This window comes from Macaca mulatta, chromosome 6, assembly GCF_049350105.2.
Source record: "Macaca mulatta isolate MMU2019108-1 chromosome 6, T2T-MMU8v2.0, whole genome shotgun sequence".
Taxonomy (NCBI): Eukaryota; Metazoa; Chordata; class Mammalia; order Primates; family Cercopithecidae; genus Macaca; species Macaca mulatta.
The window spans coordinates 143,864,809-143,888,140 of NC_133411.1; the positions used below are offsets into that span (position 1 = coordinate 143,864,809).

Below are 23,332 nucleotides of genomic sequence, written 5' to 3' on the forward strand. Positions count from 1 at the left end.
GTGAGAATTATTCCCTGAGTTATTGCATTTCTAAAATGTCTGTCTTTTGTATTTATTGAACAACAGCTTAGCTGGGTATAAAATTCCTGGTTTTCAACTTTCATTTCCTAAAGTTTTTGTAGGTCTTGCTCCTCTGACTTATAATGTTGAATGTTGATATGAGAATGTTTGAAGTCAGCAGATTCTTTTTTTTTTTTTTTGAGACAGGGTTTTGCTTTGTCGCCCAGGCTGGAGTGCAGTGGTGTGATCTTGGCTCACTGCAACCTCCGCCTCCTGGGTTCAAGCAATTCTCCTGCCTCAGCCTCCCGAGTAGCTGGGAGTACAGGTGCGCACTGCCACATCCAGCTAATTTTTGTATTTTTAGTAGAGATGGGGTTTTGCCATGTTGGCCAGACTGGTCTCGAACTCCTGACCTCAAGTGATCTGCCTGCCTTGGCTTCCCAAAGTGTTGAGATTACAGGCATGAGCCATTGCACCCGGCCAGATTCTTTTCATCCTTATAGATGAATTGATCTTTTTGATTAGATGCCAAAAGGATTTTTTAATTTTCCGAGTTTAACTTTGCTACAGTATATACGTATGATTGAATTCTTACAATTTATAGATTTAAACCCTTTATTTTTGGAAAACTTATTTTTAAAAAAATTCTTATCCCCAAGTATTCTGAGTCATATAGTTTTCTTAAATTACACTCTAATTTTGGGGGGTTTCATATTTTTTTCAGTTAAGTAGCAACATGGTCTTCTTTTTTTATTTTTTGAGACAGAGTCTTGCTTTGTCACCAGGCTGGAGTGCAGTGGCATGATCTTGGCTCACTGCAACCTCTGCCTCCTGGGTTCAGGCGATTCTCCTGCCTCAGCCTCCCGAGTAGCTGGGACTACGGGCATGCGCCACCACGCCCAGCCAATTTTTGTATTTTTAGTAGGCATGGGGTTTCACCGTGCCTACTAAAGGATGGTCTCGATCTCTTGACCTCAGGTGATCTGCCCACCTTGGCCTCCCAAAGTGCTGGGACAACAGGTATGAGCCACCATGCCTGACCAACAACGATCTTTATGTTAGATCTCCTTTGTTTGTCCTATACATTTATTCTGTACTAGTTCTTCTAAACTCTTGTTGATTTCTATTTCATTTTGCCCATTTTCTGGATCCTGTCCTCTTGGGTCTCTTACTGGGTTGTTAGTGATGTCTATTCTGCTTCTGGCTGTTTCTAGCTTTTCTGACTTTTAGTTGGCACAAAGCCTTTAGATTCCAGCTGGAATCCCATAAGCAAGTAGCTAAGACTGTAAAAAGAAATCTTTGAAAGAAGCAGATGCTTTTCACCATCTGCTAAGTCAGCTTTTTGGCATTGTATCTTCTTCATTGTATTCCAGATAATCAAACTTTCAGTTTGAGTTTTGCCTTTTTTCTCTCCTGTTCAGTCATCTAAATTCCTTGAAGTAGTTCTTTGAGTGTATATTTTGATAGATGTTTTTAATTTGTGGATTTAAAAATAAATATTTTGGGGATTGGTTGGTTCTGTTATATGGAAGAAGGATTATGGAATTGTCTTTTTGCTTCCAGAGGAGACTGAGTATTCTTTTCCCCAAGGAATAATTAGGAATAAATCCTGTGTAAATGGTTTATCAGGCTTTGTAGTATTTTATTAAATGCAAATATTATGTGACGGTTGAAGGGAAATATGCAAAGCTGAGGAAAATACAAATATGAGGGTGTTTTGATGTGTCTTAACTTTTTTTTAATTGTGTGTAGATACGGTAGATGCTTTTTCTTTGATCAGTATGCCTCTTCGGCTGTGGATGTGTTTCCTTTCAAGCCTTATATCTGTGATGGAATAGATTTTGCTACTGTACTGATGGTATGCCAGCGGTCAAAGATCTGAGGACCACTTCTGACTGTGTTCCAACCATCCACTTGATCCACTTGGCTAATGGGAAATGGCAAGGAATTGTAGGCATCACTTTAGACATTTTAGAATGACGTGGTTCAAAGAAATTGTGACCACAGGGTGTAAGAATTTGGGTAGTGACTGTGCACACATAATTTCTTGCCATTAAGCTGCTTTCCCCAGTCAATGTGCATCAGGATGTTACCCCACAGTGTATTATCTGTTTGTTTGCTATACATGTGCAAGTCTCTGTTCATGACAAATGGAAAAAGGAAAGAGCCATTCTGCTGGGAGACAGCAACTAGAATCTTAGATTCTCAAGCCCATGGAGAGCTTTTCACTGCTCATTGTGTTTTGTAAGGTTTACCTTGTGTAGTTTGGTCAGAAGCAGTAGTGACAGCAGTATGTGCCATTATCGATCTCTTATTCTGTACCAAGTGCTGTGCTAAGTACCTTTATATACCTTATCTCATTGTTTATTAGAATGTAATCACATGACTTTTAAAAATTATTATCTCTATTTTACTTATAAGAAAACTGAGAGGGCCAGGCATGGTGGCTCACGCCTATATTCCCAGCACTTTGGGAGGCTGAGGCGGGTGGATCACAATGTCAGGAGTTCAAGACCAGCCTGGCCAAGCTAGTGAAACCTTGTCTCTACTAAAACTACAAAAACTAGCTGGGCGTGGTGGCAGGTGCCTGTAATCCCAGCTACTCGGGATGCTGAGGCAAGAGAATCGCTTGAACCTGGGAGGCAAAGGCTGCTGTGAGCCGAGATTGTCCCACTGCACTCCAGCCTGGGCAGCAGAGTGAGACTCTGTCTCAAAAAGAAAAAAGAAAACTGAGACTCATAGTTAAATTGCATGATAATTAAGTGGTAGAATCAGGATTTGAATCCAGGACTCCCTGGCTCAAAAGGCCATGCCCTTAACAATTGCATTGCTGTCTATCAGTGATATTGATTAGCGTTGTACATCTTCTAATGCTAAACAAGAATAAGGCATTATAGGCAGAGTAGAAATTCTCCTTACACGTAGTTTAATGTGGGTTAACTCTATGTTTGAATAATTAGAACAGACTTTCTTGGCTGGGCACAGTGGCGTGCACCTGTAGTCCCAGCTACTTGGGAGGCCGAGGCAGGAGGATCCCTTGAGTGATCCCTTGAGCTCAGGAGGTTGAGGCTGCAGTGAGCTATGATTGCGCCTGTAAACAGCCCCTGCATTCCACCAGCTTGGGCAACATAGTGAGACCCTGTCTCTATAAAAACAAAAACCAGGCTTTTGTTCCTTCCCTTCACATAATCTAGAGAATCAGCTTATGAGATGAGAAGGGCTGGGAAAGTGAATATTGTTTTTCCACAGATAATTCCATATGGGGTTAAATGGATTTTGCTTGGACTTTCTCCCTTTTCCTATAGGGAAAACCTTCAGGCCTTAAATGTCAACATGGAAATCTTTATCCCAAATAAAATTGGCTCCGAGAGAGGTACCATAGTGAATGATATAGAATTGTTTAAAATGGCATCTTCTGTATTTCTCACTGTTAACTAGGAAATGCACACTTTGGTCATTTGGTGATGCCAAAATTGGTTGAGTTAGTTAGCTCAGCTAACATCATATTGGTTTTTCTGGATAGGGTTAATGAAGTTAAATATTTATTTACGTGGGTGTAATGGGTACTGCCCTGTTAATTCCACTGTAACTTTGTAATTCATGTGCCATTACCCTAAGAGTCTTACCAAGTATTTTTGCATTCTGGAACAACAGGGACAGACTCTCCTATTGTTTGCAGTTACCTTCATAAAAATTGAAAACAAACAAAAAAATGAGTTTTTTCCCTCTTCTCAAGTTCAGTTTGCCTTCTGCTTAACAAAATTGTTTCCACTCTCCCTGTGGTATGAAGACAGAGCCCCGTCAGTCCACACTTAATCGTGTTACTGGTGTGCAGCCCTCTGCTCATTTCCTGGCTTGCCTTCTGCCCTGCAGTGGGTGCACTGTCACCTTGAAATGGCAGTGTGAGGCAGTAGCAGGAAGAACCCAAGCAGGCAAGCTGGGCTTCTGTTTCACTCTAGGTGTCAATAGTCTTTGATTTGTTCCTGTCCTGCCTGGGAGGTGAGATGAAGAAGTTGTTCATTTCTGCTGGTGCTTTTGCTTAAGACACCCTCAGGAGACCTTTTTCCGTAGTCTTGTGGGTTGTGTTAGTTAGCAGCCCAATCACTAAAAACAAAAGGAGCAGAGCTGCAAGAGAAGTGGCTCCTAATATTTGGAGCCAGGTAGTGAGACCTGGAGCATTGGGTTGAAGGGAAATTATTCTCATGCTATTTTGTAGAGTCTCGTCCTGAGGACAATTAAATAGTCCAGACGGGTCACTGGGTGAGACCAATTTCCTGGTTTGTTTACTTGAGCCTGATAGTTTTTCACCATCCAGCAGTAGGTCACAGTCCTGCTGCACTGTGACCCCAGAGGCCTGCAGAGAGCAGTCCTTTCATATTTGATTTCCACAGGCTTCCCCAAGGATCCTTGCATGTCTTTATTTGGTTGGATTGCTCTGTCGTGTCTCTCAGGCTCAGGGTAGAGGACAATGTCAGTAATTACTCTTGACTTCATCTTATGCAGGCATTTGGCTTTATGTCCCGAGTTGCCCTACAAGCAGAGAAGATGAATCATCACCCAGAATGGTTCAATGTATACAACAAGGTAACTAAACTGCCTTATTTGGGAATCACCTTAATTACAGAGTTTAAGAAACTTTTTCTTCCTTGTCATCTTGTGCAGCTAAATGTCATCGAGCTTAAGAAAGTCTTATCCTTTCTCTCAGAATGCCTGTGTATTATTGCAAATTAGTAACACATTTTCAGGTCTGCTCCTAAGAACAGTGAATAAGCTCTTTATTTTCATGCTTGTCTTTCTGCTGAAGCTAATATGAGAAAGTTGGGCCAAATGAGGCTCCTGAATTAAACTGGAGTATCAGCCATGCAGATATGTGTCAAAACTTAAGGTAAATTATTGAAAGAAATGGTAGCAAATCAGATAGATATGGTCTTGTTTATCTCGTTGAAATAAATTTGCTCAAGAACTGTGCTTTGAGAACTGTTAAATTTTGTATCCTGTGTAGGAACTGACCTTATTTAAGACAAAGGACAGACTAAAAAGTTTTGAGGGGGCACAGTGAGAAGAACCTTGTTCCTCCAAAAGTGTCCTTGCCTTTATGGTCATGCCATTTGGAATGTCTTATCTAGATTTCTGTGACATCTTCTCTATGAAAATCTTTGAAGAGAGAGAATTTCACAATACTCACGTGACTTATTAGAATAATACAGAGCACCTTCGCACCAGGCGAAACTTTTCTTTGCTAGTTGCTTCTCTTAGCTTGTAATTTTGCCCTTTACTCCCACTTCCCTAATTTGGAAATGTGCCTTTTTTATTTTCTTTTTTTTTTTTGAGGTGGAATCTGGCTCTGTTGCCCAGGCTGGAGTGCAGTGGTGCCATCACAACTCACTGCAATCTCTACCTCCCAGGTTCAAGTGATTCTCCTGCCTCAGCCTCCCGAGTAGCTGGTATCACAGGCGTGCACCACCATGCCCGGGTAATTTTTATGTTTTTAGTAGATACGAGGTTTCACCGTGTTGGCCAGGCTGATCTCAAACTCCTGAACCCAGGTGATCTGCCTGCCTCGGCCTCCCAAAGTGCTGGGATTACAGGTGTGAGCCACTGTGCCCAGCCAAAATGTGCTTTTTATTTATTTATTTATTAAATTAAATTTTATTTTTTTTTTTGAGACAGAGTCTCGCTCTGTCACCCAGGCTGGAGTGCAGTGGTGTGATCTCGGCTTACTGCAAGCTCCGCCTCCCGGGTTCACGCCGTTCTCCTGCCTCAGCCTCCCAAGTAGATGGGACTACAGGCGCCTGCCACCTCGCCCGGCTAGTTTTTTTGTATTTTTTAGTAGAGACAGGGTTTCACCATGTTCGTCAGGTTGGTCTCGATCTGCTGACCTCGTGATCCGCCCGTCTTGGCCTCCCAAAGTGCTGGGATTATAGGCATGAGCCACCGCGCCCAGCCTCAAAATGTGCTTTTCAAACATTGCTGCTAAGATATTACATTTGATAGCTTGGTTTTTCTCAGTGGCCTGAAAATAGTTGGTGTAATTAAAGTAATGAGAGTTCAAGTGGAACCTCAGTCTCTCTTTTTATTTAAAGAAATAAGATTTGAGATTCTGGCAGCTGCATTGCTTCTTCATGGGAGAGAACTTTTTATTTCAAGGTGGCTGTTGAGCCAGGCCTGATGTAAACTGTGCCCCTGGAGTTCACTGGGTTTTGGAAATGTTTTGCTTATTCATAATGTAGTAGTTTCTAGATCATTTAATCCCCCTAATTCTGAAATATGAATGTTGAATAATAGACTGATTTCTGAACTGCCAAAGGAAAATAACCATGATTTACTGCTCAGAGTTTTAAAAACTGCTTTTCTTTTTCTTAGGTCCAGATAACTCTCACCTCACATGACTGTGGTGAACTGACCAAAAAAGATGTGAAGCTGGCCAAGTTTATTGAGAAAGCAGCTGCTTCTGTGTGATTTCTTCCAAAATACATGTAAAATCTTGTACACATCTTAGCTGCAATGTATGTTGAAGGAAATTTATGTGAACAGAGTTGTTCTTTTTGTTTTTTTTTCCCAGACAGAGTCTTGCTCTGTTGCCCAGGCTGGAGTGCAGTGGCCTGATATCAGCTCACTGTAACCTCCACCTCCCGGGTTCAGGCTATTCTCCTGCCTCAGCCTCTTTAGTAGCTGGGATTATAGGCATGCACCACCACGCCTGGCTAATTTTTGTATTTTTAGTATAGATGGGGTTTCACCATGTTGGTCAGGCTGGTCTCGAACTCCTGACCTCGTGATCCACCCACCTCGGCCTCCCAAAGTGCTGGGATTACAGGCGTGAGCCACCACGCCTGGCTGTTGAGTTGTTCTTAAGGCATCATATCTAGAAGCAAAAAAAAAAAAAAAAGAAAAATAACAATTTATGTTGTGTGAATTTAGTTTGCCTTTATATATTACATTTGGTAAAATCAGTGCTTAAATATGCAATGATTTAAACTTGAACTTGAGGTAGTTTTCATGCTATCTAATCATATACCTAAGATAAACCAACCTAGTTACTTATATTAATAATATTCAGAAGGAGAAGTGGCTTTTTTTTTTGAGACGGAGTCTCGCTTTGTCGCCAGGCTGGAGTGCAGTGGTGCGATTTCAGCTCACTGCAACCTCCGTCTCCGAGGTTCAAGCGATTCTCCTACCACAGCCTCCTGAGTAGCTGGGACTATAGGCACGTGCCACCACGCCTAGCTAATTTTTGTATTTTTAGTAGAGACGGGGTTTCACTATGTTGGCCGGGATGGTCTCAATTTACTGACCTCGTGATCTGCCTGCCTTGGCCTCCCAAAGTGCTGGGATTACAGGCATGAGCCACTGCGCCTGGCCAGAAGTGGCATTCTTAAATTTATGAAGTTGGGATAGGGAGTATTCACACATTTTACAACCCAGAAATTCAAGCAATTTTGGTGACTACAAATGCATTGTGTTGGAGAATAGTTGTAAGGTGGAAAAAGAATTATGAACTTGACCAATAGTGAGTTTTAACTTTAAATAACAATTCTTCTTTTGTTTTGTTTGCGACGGGGTCTCGCTCTGCCTCCCAGGCTGGGGTGCAGTGGCAGGATCACGGTTCACTGCAGCCCTAATCTCCTGGGCTCATGCAACCTCCTCAGCCTCCTGAGTAGCCGGGACTATAGGCAAGTGCCACCATGCCAGACTAATTTTAAAATTTTTTGTAGAGATGGGGTCTCCTGTGTTGCCCAGGCTGGCCTTGAACTCTTGGGCTCAAGCAAGCCTCCCACCTCTGCCTCCCAAAGTCCAGGGATTACAGGTGTGAGCCACTGCACCCAGACAGTATAACAGTTTTTTGTTTTTTGTTTTTTTTTTTGACACAGGGTCTCATTCTTTTGCCCAGGCAGGAGTGCAGTGGTGTGGCCATGGCTTACTGTAGTCTTGACCTCTTAAGCTCAAGTGATCCTCTCACCTCAGCCTCCTGAGTAGCTGCAGCTACAGGCATGTACCACCACACCTGGCTTATTTTTAAAACTTTTTTATGGAGACAGGGTCTTACTATGTTGCCATGGCTGGTCTAGAACTTCTGGGCTCAAGTGATCCTCCCGCCTTGGCCTCCCAAAATGTTGGGATTACAGGTGTGAACCACTGTGTCATAACAATTATTTAAAATTTTTAATTTATTTTTAATAATTATACAAGATGGAGTCTCACTATGTTCAAGACCAGGCTAGTCTTGAACGCCTGGGCTCAAATGATCTTCTTGCCTTGACCTCCCAAAGTGCTGGGATTATAGGTGTGAGCCACTGCGCTCGGCCTATAACAATTTTTTTTTTTTTTTTTTTGAGATGGAGTCTCGCTCTGTCGCCCGGGCTGGAGTGCAGTGGCTGGATCTCAGCTCACTGCAAGCTCTGTCTTCCGGGTTTACGCCATTCTCCTGCCTTAGCCTCCCGAGTAGCTGGGACTACAGGCGCCCGCCACCTCGCCTGGCTAGTTTTTTGTATTTTTTAGTAGAGATGGGGTTTCACCATGTTAGCCAGGATGGTCTCGATCTCCTGACCTCGAGATCCGCCTGTCTCAGCCTCCCAAAGTGCTGGGATTATAGGCTTGAGCCCCTTATAACCTGGCCTCTATAACAATTCTTATGAAGCTAAAGTTAATTTGGATTTTAGCTGCCGTTACTACTTAAATAATTAATTAGATTAAACAAGTCACAAAAATTGGATGAGCTCTCTTGGTGTGTTTTCTTTACTTTTCTCTTTCAACAGAGAGTTGAAGGAGAGGACAAGTGTCTTGTCCGTGGCTTCCAGGAATGTGTGGCAATATAAGATTTACTGTGAGAGCAGCGAACTCACCAGCTCATTATTTGACTTACTGAGTTAAGGAGGAACTAAGGGTCATTTTTCCCCCATCATTTGCATGTGTGACTCCTGAACTGAGGTTCTACAGCCACTGAAGCTAGAAGCTACTTGGGTATTATTCAGTAGTGAGCTCTACTTACTCCATGTATCACTGACAGATATGAAAAGCAATATCAAGTAATCTTTTTTTTTTTTTTTTTTTTTTGAGACGGAGTCTTGCTCTGTCACCCAGGCTGGAGTGCAGTGGCCGGATCTCAGCTCACTGCAAGCTCCGCCTCCCGGGTTTACGCCATTCTCCTGCCTCAGCCTCCCGAGTAGCTGGGACTACAGGCGCCCGCCACCTCGCCCGGCTAGTTTTTTTGTATTTTTTAGTAGAGACGGGGTTTCACCGTGTTAGCCGGGATTGTCTCTCGATCTCCTGGCCTCGTGATCCGCCCGTCTCGGCCTCCCAAAGTGCTGGGATTACAGGCTTGAGCTACCGCGCCCGGCCAAGTAATCTATTATTTAAAAATTATAATAGTGTTCTTTGAATTCAGGAATATACTACTAATGAGATTACGATGCAGATATATCCATCCATGAAGCATTTGTTAGTCCCTTGAAGCATCATGGTAGTGGAATTTAACACGGATCATTTTTGTAAACCCACCTCTCTTTAGGGGCCAGAGAAATCACTCTTTGTTACAGCAAGCAAACCTTCCCCTCTCCATGTCACCCTTGTCCCAAACCTGAGAAACATACGAAAACATGGCACAGAGGCTGAGCTCTCTGAAGCCAGTTCCTGGCTGGTTTGGCTGGCTAGGGAAAGGCAGGTATGGTCAGTTGCCCCGTGGACATGTGGTGTGCAGGGAGAGAAGAGGGAAGAGAGCCACCCAGGCTCTCTGGCTGCCAGGGGATCCAGACTCTTAGCACTAGAACTTCTGTTTCTTAGAATTCTTTCAAGGGAAAAGATAAAGCTGTGTGTTTTTATAAGCTGTTTCCTATAGTGCAGATTTGGACTTCTATATATTTTATTACCAAATATTTTTAGTTAAGTGCTTCAATTTTCAACATTTTTAAAAATTTTCTTTTGAGAATCATCACCTGGATTTACAGGAATTTTTTAAGCATGAAAAAATTTAAACATATTCAAAAGTACATGAATAATACACTGAAGCCTTATATACGGATCACCCAGATATAAAAATTACCAAGATTTTGTCCCAATTGCTTCATTTTCCCCATTTCCTTCTTTGCTAAAGTATTTAAAAGCAAATTCCAGATAGCTTATCATTTCACCCCTGTATCCTTCACTAAGTATATATGGAAAAATGGCCATTTTCTTGTATAAACCACAGTACCTTTTTTTTTTTTTTTTGAGGAGTCTCACACTGTTGCCCAGGCTGGAGTGCAATGGCACAATCTTGGCTCATTGCACCTCTGCCTCCCAGGTTCAAGCAATTCTCCTGCCTCAGCCCCCCAGGTAGCTGGGATTACAGGTGTGTGCCACCATGCCTGGCTAATTTTTGTTTGCATCCTTAGTAGAGATGGGGTTTCATCATGTTGGCCAGGCTGGTCTCAAACTCCTGACCTCATGATCTGCCCGCTTTGGCCTCCCAAAGTGCTGGGATTACAGGCGTGAGCCACAGTGCCCGGCCCACAGTACCATTTTTATACCTAACAAAGTGATTCCTTGGTACACTTAATACCTAGGCAAAATCAAATTGTCCTGAAGGTCATGAGTGTCTTTGGACAGTAATTTGGTTCTAATCCAGGATCTATATGAAGCCCACCCATTGCATCTGGTTGTTGTGTCTCTTTAGTCTCTCAATCTGGAGCAAGCTCCCCTCCCTTCCCCATTTCCCCATGTAATTTATTTATTGTAAAAATTGGGTCGGTTGTGCTGTAGAATATTCTGCCTTCTGGATTTGTTTGTTTCTTTCTGTGGTGTCATTTAACTTGTTTTACTATACTCTAAACGGAACCCTTTTCCTCTGTTTTGAGCGGAAGTCTCAGAGGCTAAACTTGATGTCTGTGTTAACATATGTCACATGTAGCACAGTGGAGAAAGCAGGATATGGCTCATAATTACAGTGGTGAGAATGATGTTGCTAGTTATCACCTACATGAGGGTTTGACATAGGTCTATGTTACGGGTCGCTGCATCTGCTGGAACTCATACACTTTACTATAGAGAATCAAAGATCCCATATCCGAAGTCTATGGAAATGCTCATGGTGGTAAATTCCGACAGAATGAAACACCAAACTTGCTTCAAGTAACTCACATTTCAACTTAAAAGAGACATTGTCAAAGTTGGAGGCCCCCAGGTTCCCGTCTGTTCCAAATCTTTGCGTGATGACAGTGGTTTCTCTGATGTGGTAAGCTTTGGCTTCCCTCTATTTTCTTTCTAAATGATCACTGGAGTAGAGAGGAGTTAAACAGACATGACCTATTACCTCTTGCATGACCTCCACAGATAGCAAACTGGGCCAACATGGTTGACGATGTCCTTTTCTACAATGAAGTTAATGAAAGTTCTGAAAATAATGGTTACTTTCTGACATTGATAGGATTTAGGAAACCTTTGGATAAATAGCTTAAGCATGGCTGTTTATGTTTTTGCTATAGACAAAAGGCAGCAGCATGTACATTGTATTTGGACACAAGCCTGCCTCCATTAATATATTAAACTATTGGACCACTAGGGTTAGTAGGGAGCAGTCTGTACACTTTCTTTTTTTTTTTTTGAGACGGAGTCTCACTCTGTCGCTCAGGCTGGAGTGCAGTGGCCAGATCTCAGCTCACTGCAAGCTCTGCCTGCCGGGTTTACGCCATTCTCCTGCCTCAGCCTCCCGAGTAGCTGGGACTACAGGCGCCCGCCACCACGCCTGGCTAGTCTTTTTGTATTTTTTTAGTAGAGACGGGGTTTCACCGTGTTAGCCAGGATGGTCTCGATCTCCTGACCTCGTGATCCGCCCGTCTCGGCCTCCCAAAGTGCTGGGATTACAGGCTTGAGCCACCGCGCCCGGCCATCTGTACACTTTCTGATACAGCATTCGGAAACATTCTAGTTGGACTCTGTAGCTTTCAGTTTTGTAGTTATCAGCAAAATATCTGGAGCTGTAATAGGGTTTGGCCATCATATGTGAGCTTTGTGTTTCAGTGCCAGTTACTCAGGACTAGTAAATTAATGACACTGTCCAGAGGACTTCAGAGTCACCAAGCTGCTGCGCCTGCCAATGGCTGACTCTCCCTGGCTATCTGTGGCTGAGATGGTGTTGCCCAGGTCACGCAGAGCATGAGCTGCTGCTCAAAGGGCACAGGAGATGGCCCTTGGGCTTCTCATCCTAGGATGCCCATGCTGCCCACCAATCCATGAGAAGATATGTATGATTTCAGTAGGCTCTGGATCAGCTTGTCACCTGATTTCCTGTTTCTTTCCGCTCACTCAGCTGGAGTTTCATTTTCAGACTAAAGTCTTCATCATTGGCTTCAGAAACAGCATTCATCTGTGGCTGTGTGGATGTAGTACACCAAGAACAACTGGGCTCTTCTCTGTCACTTTCAGTGGGCTACCTCCCCTCACCTCTCCAGCAGCATGAAATAATTCTTTACATTTTTAATCTCTTTTCTGTTTTTCCCTGAAGGTATGTTTTGGTGCTTAAAGAGGGAAGTCAGAAAAGTGTACTACTGAGTTTCCTGGAGATGAAATCCTGTTGTGCCTAGCTACGTTGAGTGAGCACAGGGATCCCTGATGCCATTATTTTGTGTATTCATATGGCACACACTTACTGAGGGCCTTCTGTGTGCCCTAGGGGATTGGGCACAGTGACATATCAGGGCAGGTGGAAACAGATGGAGAGCTGATGTGGGCTCTCTTGGAGCAGCTGCCCCAGGAGGCCCCTGTGGATGGATGTTGGGCAGGAGCCCTGAGACAGTAGGGGCATATAACTAAAGGATATAGCAGGATTTATAGGAGGAGCTGATCCCTGAGGGAAACAATGTAGAGGGAGAAGATGGGGCTAAAGTTTGAATTGTGGGGACATTAATCACAGTGATTCTTACAACTTTGCTGTTGATAATTTTAAACGGAGAAAATGAGTACATAAGATGTTATTTCCCAGTTCAGTATTGGGAAATATTGGTTGCCCACAAGAGTATTTTCCTACCACGAATGGTCATATATACTTGTTGTAGAATACCAGGGACAGCAGAGATGGTGGGACGGTTACTTCCTTTTCTTACAGCCCAAGAACTTTGTTGTCCAGGAAATTGACCAATTTAGCCACTGAACGTTTAATTCAACACAGGGCTACCCAGATCCCACTGTCCCGATTTGCCCTAAAAGCCAAAGGAGTTAGGAGAAGGTGAGTGGGGAGAATATATTAATCCTGAGAATTGAACAGAGCAAAAATCCCTATTACTTTTGTACTTAAAACATCTCTGCCTGATGGGCTCACTCTTTATATTCTGTTTAGGTGGTTTATATGTGCACATCCCATCCCATGCCTGCAGTTAGCCAACTCAGGGTTTATATTGCCTCCTTTTTTTTTTTTTAGAGATGGGATCTCATTTTGTCATGCAGATTGGAGTGCAGTGGTGTGATCACAGCTCACTGTAACCTCCAACTCCTGGACTCAAGTGATCCTCCCACCTCGGCTTCCCTGGTAGCTGAGACTACAGGTGCCAGCCACCATACCCACCTAATTTTTATTATTTTTATTTTTTGTAGAGACAGTCTCACTATGTTGCCCAGGCTGGTCTTGAACTCCTGGGCTCAAGTGACCCTTTTGCCTCAGCCTCCCATGGCTAATTTTTATTTCCTTTTTTTTTTGACACGGAGTTTTGCTTTTGTCACTCAGGCTGGAGTGCAATGGCATTATCTCAGCTCACTGCAGTCTCCACCTCCTGGGCTCAAGTGATTCTCCAGCCTCAGCCTCCTGAGTAGCTGGGATTACAGGCACCCGCCACCATGCCTGGCTAATTTTTGTAATTTTTTTAGTAGAGACAGGGTTTCACCATGTTGGCCAGGCTAGTCTTGAACTCCTGACCTCAAGTGATCTGCCTGCCTTGGCCTCCCAAAGTGCTGGGATTACAGGCGTGAACCACTGTGCCTCACTGCTAATATTTATTTCTTATTTTTTTTCAGAGATGGGGATCTCACTATGTTGCCCAGGCTGATCTCAAATTCCTAGCCTCAAGTGATCCTCCCACCTTAGCCTCCCAAGTTGCTGGGATTATAAGTGTGAGCCACTATCCCTACCTCAATATTACCTTCTTTGCTTCTCTTGTTTTCTTTTGTTCTAAGTCAAACCCATCACAATCTTTTCTTGTCCTTCCAGGTGTTTCCAGTGCTGTGCCCTGGATGTGCTCTCTTTCCCTTAGAGCCCAGAGAACTTGCTTTTCCCCCTTATATGACCCTTAACATTTTCTAACACATTATTAAGGGCCTGTGTCTATCAGCTGGGGACACCTCTTGAAGTGAGGGCCTTTGTGTGGTCTGTTTCTAGTGAATTCTAGCTTTAACCCAGAGCCTCCTGATTGCTGGGTGCCCATAGCCGCCTTGCTGAATGGAGGCACAGTCTCCTTGGGAAGAGAGAATCCATGATAGACCCACTTGGGAGCTCCCCACTTCAGGTGCCTGCAGACTGGTGATGCAACGGAATGCCCAAGAGTGACCTCATAAAGCAAGGATTCCCTTCGTGGCCCCTTCTCTGCTGCCTCTCAGAATCCAGACGCTAAGGAAAATCCCTAAGCAGAGATTTTCTGTTGGATGCTAAAAGCAAGGAATAAAAGTTGAAAAATTTGGAAGATGTCTCAACACCATCGCCAGAGCCAGTCAAGAGTCCTTTCTAGTTCACCAGTTGATACTACATCGGTGGGATTTTGTCCAACATTCAAGAAATTTAAGTAAATATTATCTGTTTCTGTTGCCTGTTAAGAAATGTGCAAGTGAAAGTGTGAGGGCAGGGTGTCAGTGTTCTCTCAGCCTCTTCCCTCAGACACTTAAAAATAAGTTGCATGTCCTTGACAATCTGGAGTCTGTGATTGGTGAGGTTCGCATACTGTTATGTGCCCTGTAGACTTGAATGACCAGTTTGACTCATTTTGTCCTTTTCTATTATGACTGTTAGATAATCTGAAGGCTTTTCTCTTTTTTTGTAATAAACCCCATCTGAAATCAAATAATGAAAATTACATATCTTGATATATTAGAAAAGTATATACATTCTGGCTGGGTGCAGTGGCTCACACCTGTAATCCCCGCACTTTGGGAGGCTGGGGTGGATCACTTGAGGTCAGGAGTTTGAGACCAGCCTGGCCAACATGGCGAAACCCCATCTCCACTAAAAATATACAAATTAGGGGAGGCGGGGAGGGATTGCACTGGGAGTTAAACCTGATGTAAATGATGAGTTGATGGGTGCTGATGAGTTGATGGGTGCAGCACACCAACATGGCACAAGTATACATATGTAACAAACCTACACGTTATGCACATGTACCCTAGAACTTAAAGTATAATAATAATAATAAATTAAAAAATATATATACAAATTAGCTGGGAGTGATGGTGTCCACCTGTGGTCCTAGCTACTCGGGATGCTGAGGCAGGAGAATTGCTTGGGGGGACGGAGGTTGCAGTGAGCCGAGATTGCACCACTGCACTCCAGCCTAGGTGACAGAGCGAGACTCTGTCTCAAAAAAAAAAAAAAAGAAAAGAATATATATTCTATATTTTTTAACTATTATGAGAATGCATTCATTTTATTTGTAACATATAATGGGAAACAGTAATATGAGGGGGTGAAGGAAAGTAAATATCAAGGCAATGTGGCTTATAAGAAGACAATTACTTATCTTCAGACTTTGCTATGGTAATATGCCAAAAGAAAATAGAGTTACATATTTTATTTGTAACATATAATGGGAAACAGTAATACGTACTCTTTGAGAAAAATTGCAAAGCACAGATAAATGGAAATAAACAGGAAAAAGAATCACCTATAACCTCACCATTCATAGACAGACACTGTTAAAATTTTGGCATATTTCCTGCTGATTTTTTTCTACCTGCTGATTTTTGCACAGGTGAGATAATTTTGAACAGAGAATTTTGTATCTTTGATTTTTGTGTTTTGCTGCACACAAAAACAAAACAAGATATAAAAATGGATCATAAATATTTTTCTAAATCCTGAAAAATGCATAGACATATTTTAGTGCCTGTATTTCACGGGACGGACATACCATAATTTACTTACCCAGTCCTTTTTGTTAGATGTTTAAATTGTTTTCAAGCTTCTCAGTACTGGAAATAATACTGAGATAGACATTTTTAGTTGAAGTTATTTCATTTCAGGTTATATTCTCTTGGGTCAGAGAATGAATGGTTCTAAGGCTTTTCAAAAGAGCTGGTCAGTTTTTATGCCTCTGGCAGTTTTTGAGAGTGCTTAATCATGCTACACTGTTGCCAGCATTGGATCTTACCATGTTTAAGTCTTTGCTAATTTTGTAAACAAAAATAATGGTTTTACTTTGCATCTCCCTGATTAGTATTGCTATAAAACATATTTGGAGAAGTTTATTGGTCTTTGGTATTTATTTCACGAATAGATTGTGTGCCCATTTTCTCTTGGGGTGTTCAGTTTTTTTATTGATGTGAGCATGTGTATGGATGATTATTTGATGATTATCAGTTTTGCTTAGTAGACTGGCAATATTTAGTCTTGCTCACACTGTGTTCCCAGTGCCTACTATATTGCTTGGTATGTAGTTGCCACTCAATAAAGATTTGTTGAGTAAATGAAGATGACACTTTGTTTTGCTGGAGAAGGAGTGGTGACCATTCTTTTTCAGAGGTCCAGGGAGAGGGAACTAAGTGACTGAGTGGGGACAGAGTATCCATGACCATCATATGTATGTCAGTGGTCATTTATTCAACATTTCATTGCTATTTAAAAGTATATGTAAATTTATATTCACACAAGGGAGAAAGCAGAGCCTTGTCCCTACAAAAAGATATGCATTATGTGGGGATCTAGCTCTGTTGTGCTGTAACCGTACTTCATATTCAACTTTTTGACAGGAGGAAAGATGATGAGTGTCGGGCATTTGTGAAGAAAGTCATAATGAGCCGTTTCTTTAAGATAATTATGATTAGCACTGTCACATCGAATGGCTTTTTTATGGCCTTGTGGACCAGTTATGAAATAAGATACCGCTTGTTCAGACTTCTTGAGGTAAGCAGACAAACTGGGTCCATTTTCTTATTTTTTAAAACATGCTTTATTTCTGGAAACATTATAAGATTTTTTATTTTTTATTTATTTTATTTTATTTTATTTTTTCCGAGACAGAGTCTTGCTCTGTCAGGCTGGAGTCCAGTGGCGTGATCTCGACTCACTGCAACCTCCACTTCCACCTCCCAGGTTCAAGCGATTCCTCTGCCTCAGCCTCCCGAATAGCGGGGACTACAGGCGCATGCCACCACGCCCAGCTAATTTTTGTATTTTCAGTAGAGATGGGGTTTCATCATGTTGGCCAGGATGGTCTTGATCTCTTGACCTCGTGATCCACCCGTCTCAGCCTCCCAAAGTGCTGGGATTACAGGCGTGAGCCACTGTGCCCGGCCATTATAAGATTTTTAAGGTATTTTGCTTCAAGAAGTTTCCCGTAGAATTCTAAAAATACTCTCAAATCTAGGAAGAGGGTGGCAAGAGCAGCAGTGGTGACTTGGTGGGGTTTTTTTTTTTCTTTTTTTTGAGACGGAGTCTCGCCCTGTTGCCCAAGCTGGAGTGCAATAGTGCTATCTTGGCTCACTGCAACCTCTGCCTCCCAGGTTCAAGCGATTCTCCTGCCTCAGCCTCCTGAGTAGCTGGGATCATGGGCACATACCACCAAGCTTGGGTAATTTTTGTGTTTTTAGTAGAGACAGGGTCTTGCCATGTTGGCCAGGATGGTCTTGAACTCCTGACCTCAAGTGATCTGCCCGCCTCGGGCTCCCAAAGTACTGGGATTACAGGCATGAGCCACCGCGCCTGGCCAGCAACATGGTTTGTAAGTCTCCTTGAATCTCCTCTCAGAAACAGAGCAAGCCTGGGCAACAAAGTGGAACTCCCATCTCTCTTTTATTTTGAGATGGAGTCTCGCTCTGTCGTCTGGGCTGGAGTGCAGTGGCGCAGTCTCGACTCACTGCAAGCTCTGCCTCCCAGGTTCACGCCATTCTCCTGCCTCAGCCTCCCGAGTAGCTGGGATTACAGGTGCCTTCCACAATGCCCGGCTAATTTTTTGTATTTTTAGTAGAGACGGGGTTTAACTGTGTTAGCCAGGATGGTCTCAATCTCCTGACCTCATGATCCGCCCGCCTTGGCCTCCCAAAGTGCTGGGTTTACAGGTGTTAGCTACCGCGCCTGGCCCCTCCCATCTCTATTAAAAAAAAATAAAAGTTGGGCATGGTGGTGCATACCTTGAGTCCCAGCTACTCTAGAGGCTGAGGTGGGAGAATTGCTTGAGCCTGGGAGTTTGAGGCTGCAGTGAACTGTGATTGCACCACTGCACTCTGGCCTCGGCAACAGAGTGAGACCTTGTCCCAAACAACCGACCAAAAAACCCCAGAGCAACTAGGTAGCAAAGCCACGAACCCATAGGCAGCATTTACAACAGAGCTAGTAGTTTCCTTACTACAAGCCACAAGAACTGAATAGTATTAGCCTCTGTGGGGGAAGAAACAGAGGGAAGCCATTATTTATTCATCAGAAAGTGTGATGGGCTGATGTGAGAACAGCATTTGATATCAGGAACGGTATTGCCTAATCCAATACTGGGCTAGATCAAGAGGTTCTGGTAATTTTTGAAGGGGCTAGAGCAGCAAATGGTATGAATTTCAAAGCAGACCAGCTAGAGGTCTTTCTAAAACAGGATCCCACAGTTAGGATCAATATTGGAAATGGAATAAAAATTGAGCAGGTTGGAGACATAGAGATGAAGGAAGAGAAGGTTCAGATAAAATTGGAGGAGGATCCAGGATACCTCAAAAATCAAGCTAGTGCATTTTTAAACAACACAAAAGCAGAAGAATGAGCTCAGTGAGGTTAGAACCACATAATCTTCTAAAAGATCAAGAAAACAGATTTTATGTAAAACAGCACAATAGAAAAGGATTGATGCTGCTATAGTTGTGTTTTTAGAAAAAAAAAGGGTTGAGATAAAGTCTCATACAAAATTACTGTAAGAAAAAAGAGAATAAAGTAGAGAATAATCCCCTCATACAGGCGGAGCATCCTGAATTTGAAAATCTTGAACCTGAAATGCTTCAAAATACGAAACATTCTGAGCACTGACGTGACACTCAAAGGAAATGCTTACTGGAGCATTTTGGATTTCGGATTTTCAGATGTGGGTTGCTCAACTGGTAAAGATAATGCAAATATTCCAAAATCCAAAAAATTTGAAATCCAAAACACTTCTGTTCCCAAGCATTTCAGATAAGAGATACTTAACCCGTAGATAATTAAAGCCCACCACAAAGACATGCCTACAAAACAGGGAAAGACTGTAGCATATGATTTTAAAACAAGCCAGATGTTTAAGAAAGTGATACAAGATAGGAAAGAACAGAAGTGAAAAGACAAAACTCAGGAAAGAATTAGAAATAAAAGAAAAATTTCAAGAATAAAGACTAAAATAGACTAAGAGCAATTAATTGCAACAGATAATAACTTAAGATAAATATAGGATTAAATGTATGAAATTTTTTAAATCAATAAGAAATGAAGAGATGAAAGGCTTCAAGAGAAAATGATGAACATTGAAGATGGGGGAAAAAATCCAGCGTAAGGACAATAGGAGCCCCTGAATTTGAAGTAAAACAGAAACAAAGCAAAGGAACAGAACAAACGCTGACATCTATAATCCAAGAAAAGTTACCTGAAACAAAAGATTTGGAACTATGTGTTGAAAGAGCACACATTGCATAACTGAGAATAAAGACTTTGAACAATAAACACCAAAACATATTCTAGTAAAATTAATTGGATTTTAAAGGAAAGAGGGGGTGAAGGAAAGTAAATATCAAGGCAATGTGGCTTATAAGAAGACAATTACTTATCTTCAGACTTTGCTATGGTAATATGCCAAAAGAAAATAGAGTTACATATTTAAGATACTTCAGCAAAGAAAATGTAAACCAAGAATTTTAGATCAGAAAAATTGACTTTCGAGTATAAAGGACACAGACAAATTCATCAGTATTCAAAAACTTGGGGAATATTGTTTCTATGAGCCTTTCCTTAGTAATTTACTAAAGAATAAGTTTCAGCCAACCAAAATGACTAGAGAAGCATCAGTGTTAGGACTGAAGATGAGCATTAAATATGTAGTTATTTGTAGAACTAATATTAATTGTGGTTTAGCAGAGAGAATATAGTATATAATGAGTGTATCCTCTGACAGTGAAGTTAGAGTATGACTAAAAAATGGGAGACAATGGGGAAAGCCAATATAAAAACTTTCAAAATCATTTTCAGTAATCAACTTAGTGGCAACACTATTAGTAGTGTTATTCTGAGACTTGTATGTTTGTAATACAGGATAAGGCAATTGAGTAATTATGGGACAGTTTATTTCTGTCACCTCCTGTGTTCTTAAGAACCAGGATATTCATGGAAGAGAGAATCCAGGACTTCTTTGAGAAATAACCAATTCCAGGTCTAGGGCAGGAGGTACATGAGATGAGCCAGGATTATCTTGTCATAGACATAGCAAAGAAGCTATCAAAGACTACTGGGGTCATGTCGAAAGTCTCAGGAGACTGTGTGAAGAGTCCTACAGGTCAAAGATGGGACAGTTTGAGCTCCAATAAGAATAATAATTGCCATGTATTGAAAGTCATCAAATAATCTATGAGGTTATAATGATACCCCAAAACAAACTGTCCACTTTTGGAGGATGAGAAGGAGCTAATCCTTTATCTTGATAATTAGTAAATTAAGGGAGAGAGTCAAGCATTACTGACCTTATGTGAACTGCAATACTGAGTAACCATATAGTAGGTGAGAGGAAACATCTTTTTATAGATGTGTCCTCCTTAATAAATGAAAAAGAAATGATAGAATATCACAGTTTTTCAACGCCCAAGGAAGTAATTGATCTAGGCGCTGAGCATCAGTGGCTGCTACCATCATAAAAAGATAGACAACCAGAAATTATGTGCCATCTATAAAAGAACAGCACCTCTAATCTTGCCAAAGAGTTCAGGAAATATGGAGGCCAGAGGGATATGCTGAACTCTACCATGAGCGTGCACTCAGCAAAATCCAGACTGGGAAATTTTACAAGTCAAACTCCCCAGGTTCTTTAACAGATAAATTGTAAGAAAAGAAAAAGGAATGGGGGAATTAAAAGATACACCAAAATTTTAAAAATTTATAAAATGGCAAGACTACTTATTAGTTCTAGGGATGCATACACGAATTTCTATCTATAAAGAAATACTTTGTTCTATTACATTTACTAAAATATTTATCTGTTTATTGCTTAAAAGGTTACACAAAGTAATTATATAAAAACTATCACCATATTTATTTAAAAAAATACAAGGAATTAATTACTATAAAATTTGGATAGTGGTTAATTTTGGGGGGAGGGAGTTGTAATTGGGATGTGGGGCACATGAGGGGCTTCTGGGATGGCAGAGTTCTATTTCTTGACCTAGGTGGTAGTTACAGGGATATTGGCCTTGAAATAATTTATTAGGCTATATATTTGTTCATGTGGTTCTATATGTGTGTTTATTTTGCAATAAAAAGGTTAAATATATACTCTTCTTAACTTCCTTTAGGATAAATAACAAATTTCCTTCTTGGGGATGAAAAGGTTAGCATAAACTTAGTGTGATATCAGAGGCAGTCGAGGTGGTGGGATACCACAATTAATGCTTAAAATGTGTCAGATCCACTTGGCACCACTTCTATTAACATGTAGGTATGGCAGTGAATTCCACACTACAAATCCAGAGATTGGCCACGGTCTGTGGAACATCATGTTAGGTATGATGGCAGGGGTCAGGGAAAGAGACAAATTGAGGAGCCTAAATCCTCTGATTGCCCTCCTGAGGCCATAAGGGTCACTAAGCATGCATCCTGGTTTAGGGACCTGGTTTGCAAGCCTAGGAGATGTTCTGTGATGTGCAGACTTTGGGGTCATACAGATTTGGGTTCAAGCCCCAGCTTCCTACCTTATTACTAACTGAGAATTTGGACAAGTTACTTAAGCTCTCTGTGGTTTGTCTGTAACGTTTGTAAAATGATATAATTAATATACAACTTACAGGGTGGTGGTGCAGCCATTGAAAATAACATGTATGAAAGCCCCTGGTTAACTGTGAAACTGAGAAATTATTAACACTTCTGGGAACTCCACTGAAGGTGCAGGGAAAGATGTGAGAGAGCCCTGATCTCTCACCTCTGGCTAACCTTGAGGCTCTGTGCAAACAGGAAATGAAGGCTGAGGCAGAGTGGTAAGTTGCTAGAGCATTGAACATGTGCCTCCACAGACCCCCCTTGGCAAGAGGCTTACTGATTTCAGCCATTTAAGAAAATTTCTATCCAATTATTAGTAGGCCATTAAATTGAACAGAAACCTTGGTGGCCACACATGACAAAGAATATAGACTTTACAGAATCAGTTCAGGAAAGTCAATTTAAGAAAGAAAAGAAAAAAGAACAGCAACAACAAACCCTGGGGAGAGGGGAGGGTGTGATTTCGGAGTTGCAACATTATATTATGTAAAATGTTCAATTTTCAACAACAAAATCATGAGACATGCAAAGAAACAAGAGTGTATGGCTCATACACAAGAAGAAGAAAAGCAATTAATAGAAAATATTGGCTGGACGCAGTGGCTCATGCCTGTAATCCCAGCACTTTGGGAGGCCGAGGCAGGTGGATCACCTGAGTTCAGGAGTTTGAGATCAGCCTAGCCAACATGGTGAAACCCCATCTCTACTAAAAATACAAAAATTAGTTGGGTGTGGTGGTGGGCACCTATAATCCCAGCTACCTGGGAGGCTGAGGCACGAGAATCTCTTGAACCCGGGAGGCAGAGGTTGCAGTGAGCCAAGATTGCACCACTGCACTCCAGCCTGGGTGACAGAGTGAGACTCTGTCTCAAAAAAAAAAAAAAAAAAAAAAAAAAAAAAAAAAAAAAAAATTCCTTGAAGAAGCTCATTTGTTGGAATTATTAGTCAAAAAGTTTAAAGCAGCTGGGCAACTGTGGCTTATGTCTATAATTCCAGCATTTTGGGAGGCTAAAGTGGGAGGATTGCTTGAGCCCAGGAGTTCAAGACCAACCTGCCCACGTAGGGAGATCCCCATCTCTACAAAAAATTTAAAAATTAGCTTGTCTGGTGGTGCATGCTTGTGGTCCCACCTACTTGGGAGGCTGAGGTGGGAGGATTGCTTGATCCTAGGAGGTTGAGGCTTCAGTGAGCCATGATCAC

General features: G+C 41.9%; 2 protein-coding genes across 6 annotated transcripts in view; both read left to right on the forward strand.

Annotated features, from left to right (window-relative positions):
• The window catches only part of PCBD2 (pterin-4 alpha-carbinolamine dehydratase 2), a 58,585-nt gene extending 42,174 nt beyond the window's left edge, over positions 1-16,411 (forward strand). The window contains exons 3-6 of one of the 5 annotated variants that reach the window (XR_013418541.1): positions 4,504-4,584; positions 6,364-6,476; positions 13,981-14,076; positions 14,174-16,411. Coding sequence is in view for 3 of the 5 variants with exons in the window: in XM_078005212.1 (XP_077861338.1) it covers positions 4,504-4,584; positions 6,364-6,459 (177 nt within the window). In the remaining 2 variants the exon portion in view is untranslated. Of the gene's footprint in view, positions 1-4,503; positions 4,585-5,331; positions 5,474-6,363; positions 8,709-13,980 lie in introns of those variants that run through there. The other 4 variants (XR_013418542.1, XM_078005212.1, XM_078005213.1 and 1 more) reach the window with 4 other exon arrangements.
• The window catches only part of CATSPER3 (cation channel sperm associated 3), a 46,788-nt gene continuing 38,099 nt past the window's right edge, over positions 14,644-23,332 (forward strand). Inside the window, exons 1-2 of the mRNA XM_015140948.3 lie at positions 14,644-14,741; positions 16,921-17,074. Coding sequence (XP_014996434.1) covers positions 14,644-14,741; positions 16,921-17,074 — 252 coding nt within the window. The remainder of the gene's footprint in view (positions 14,742-16,920; positions 17,075-23,332) is intronic.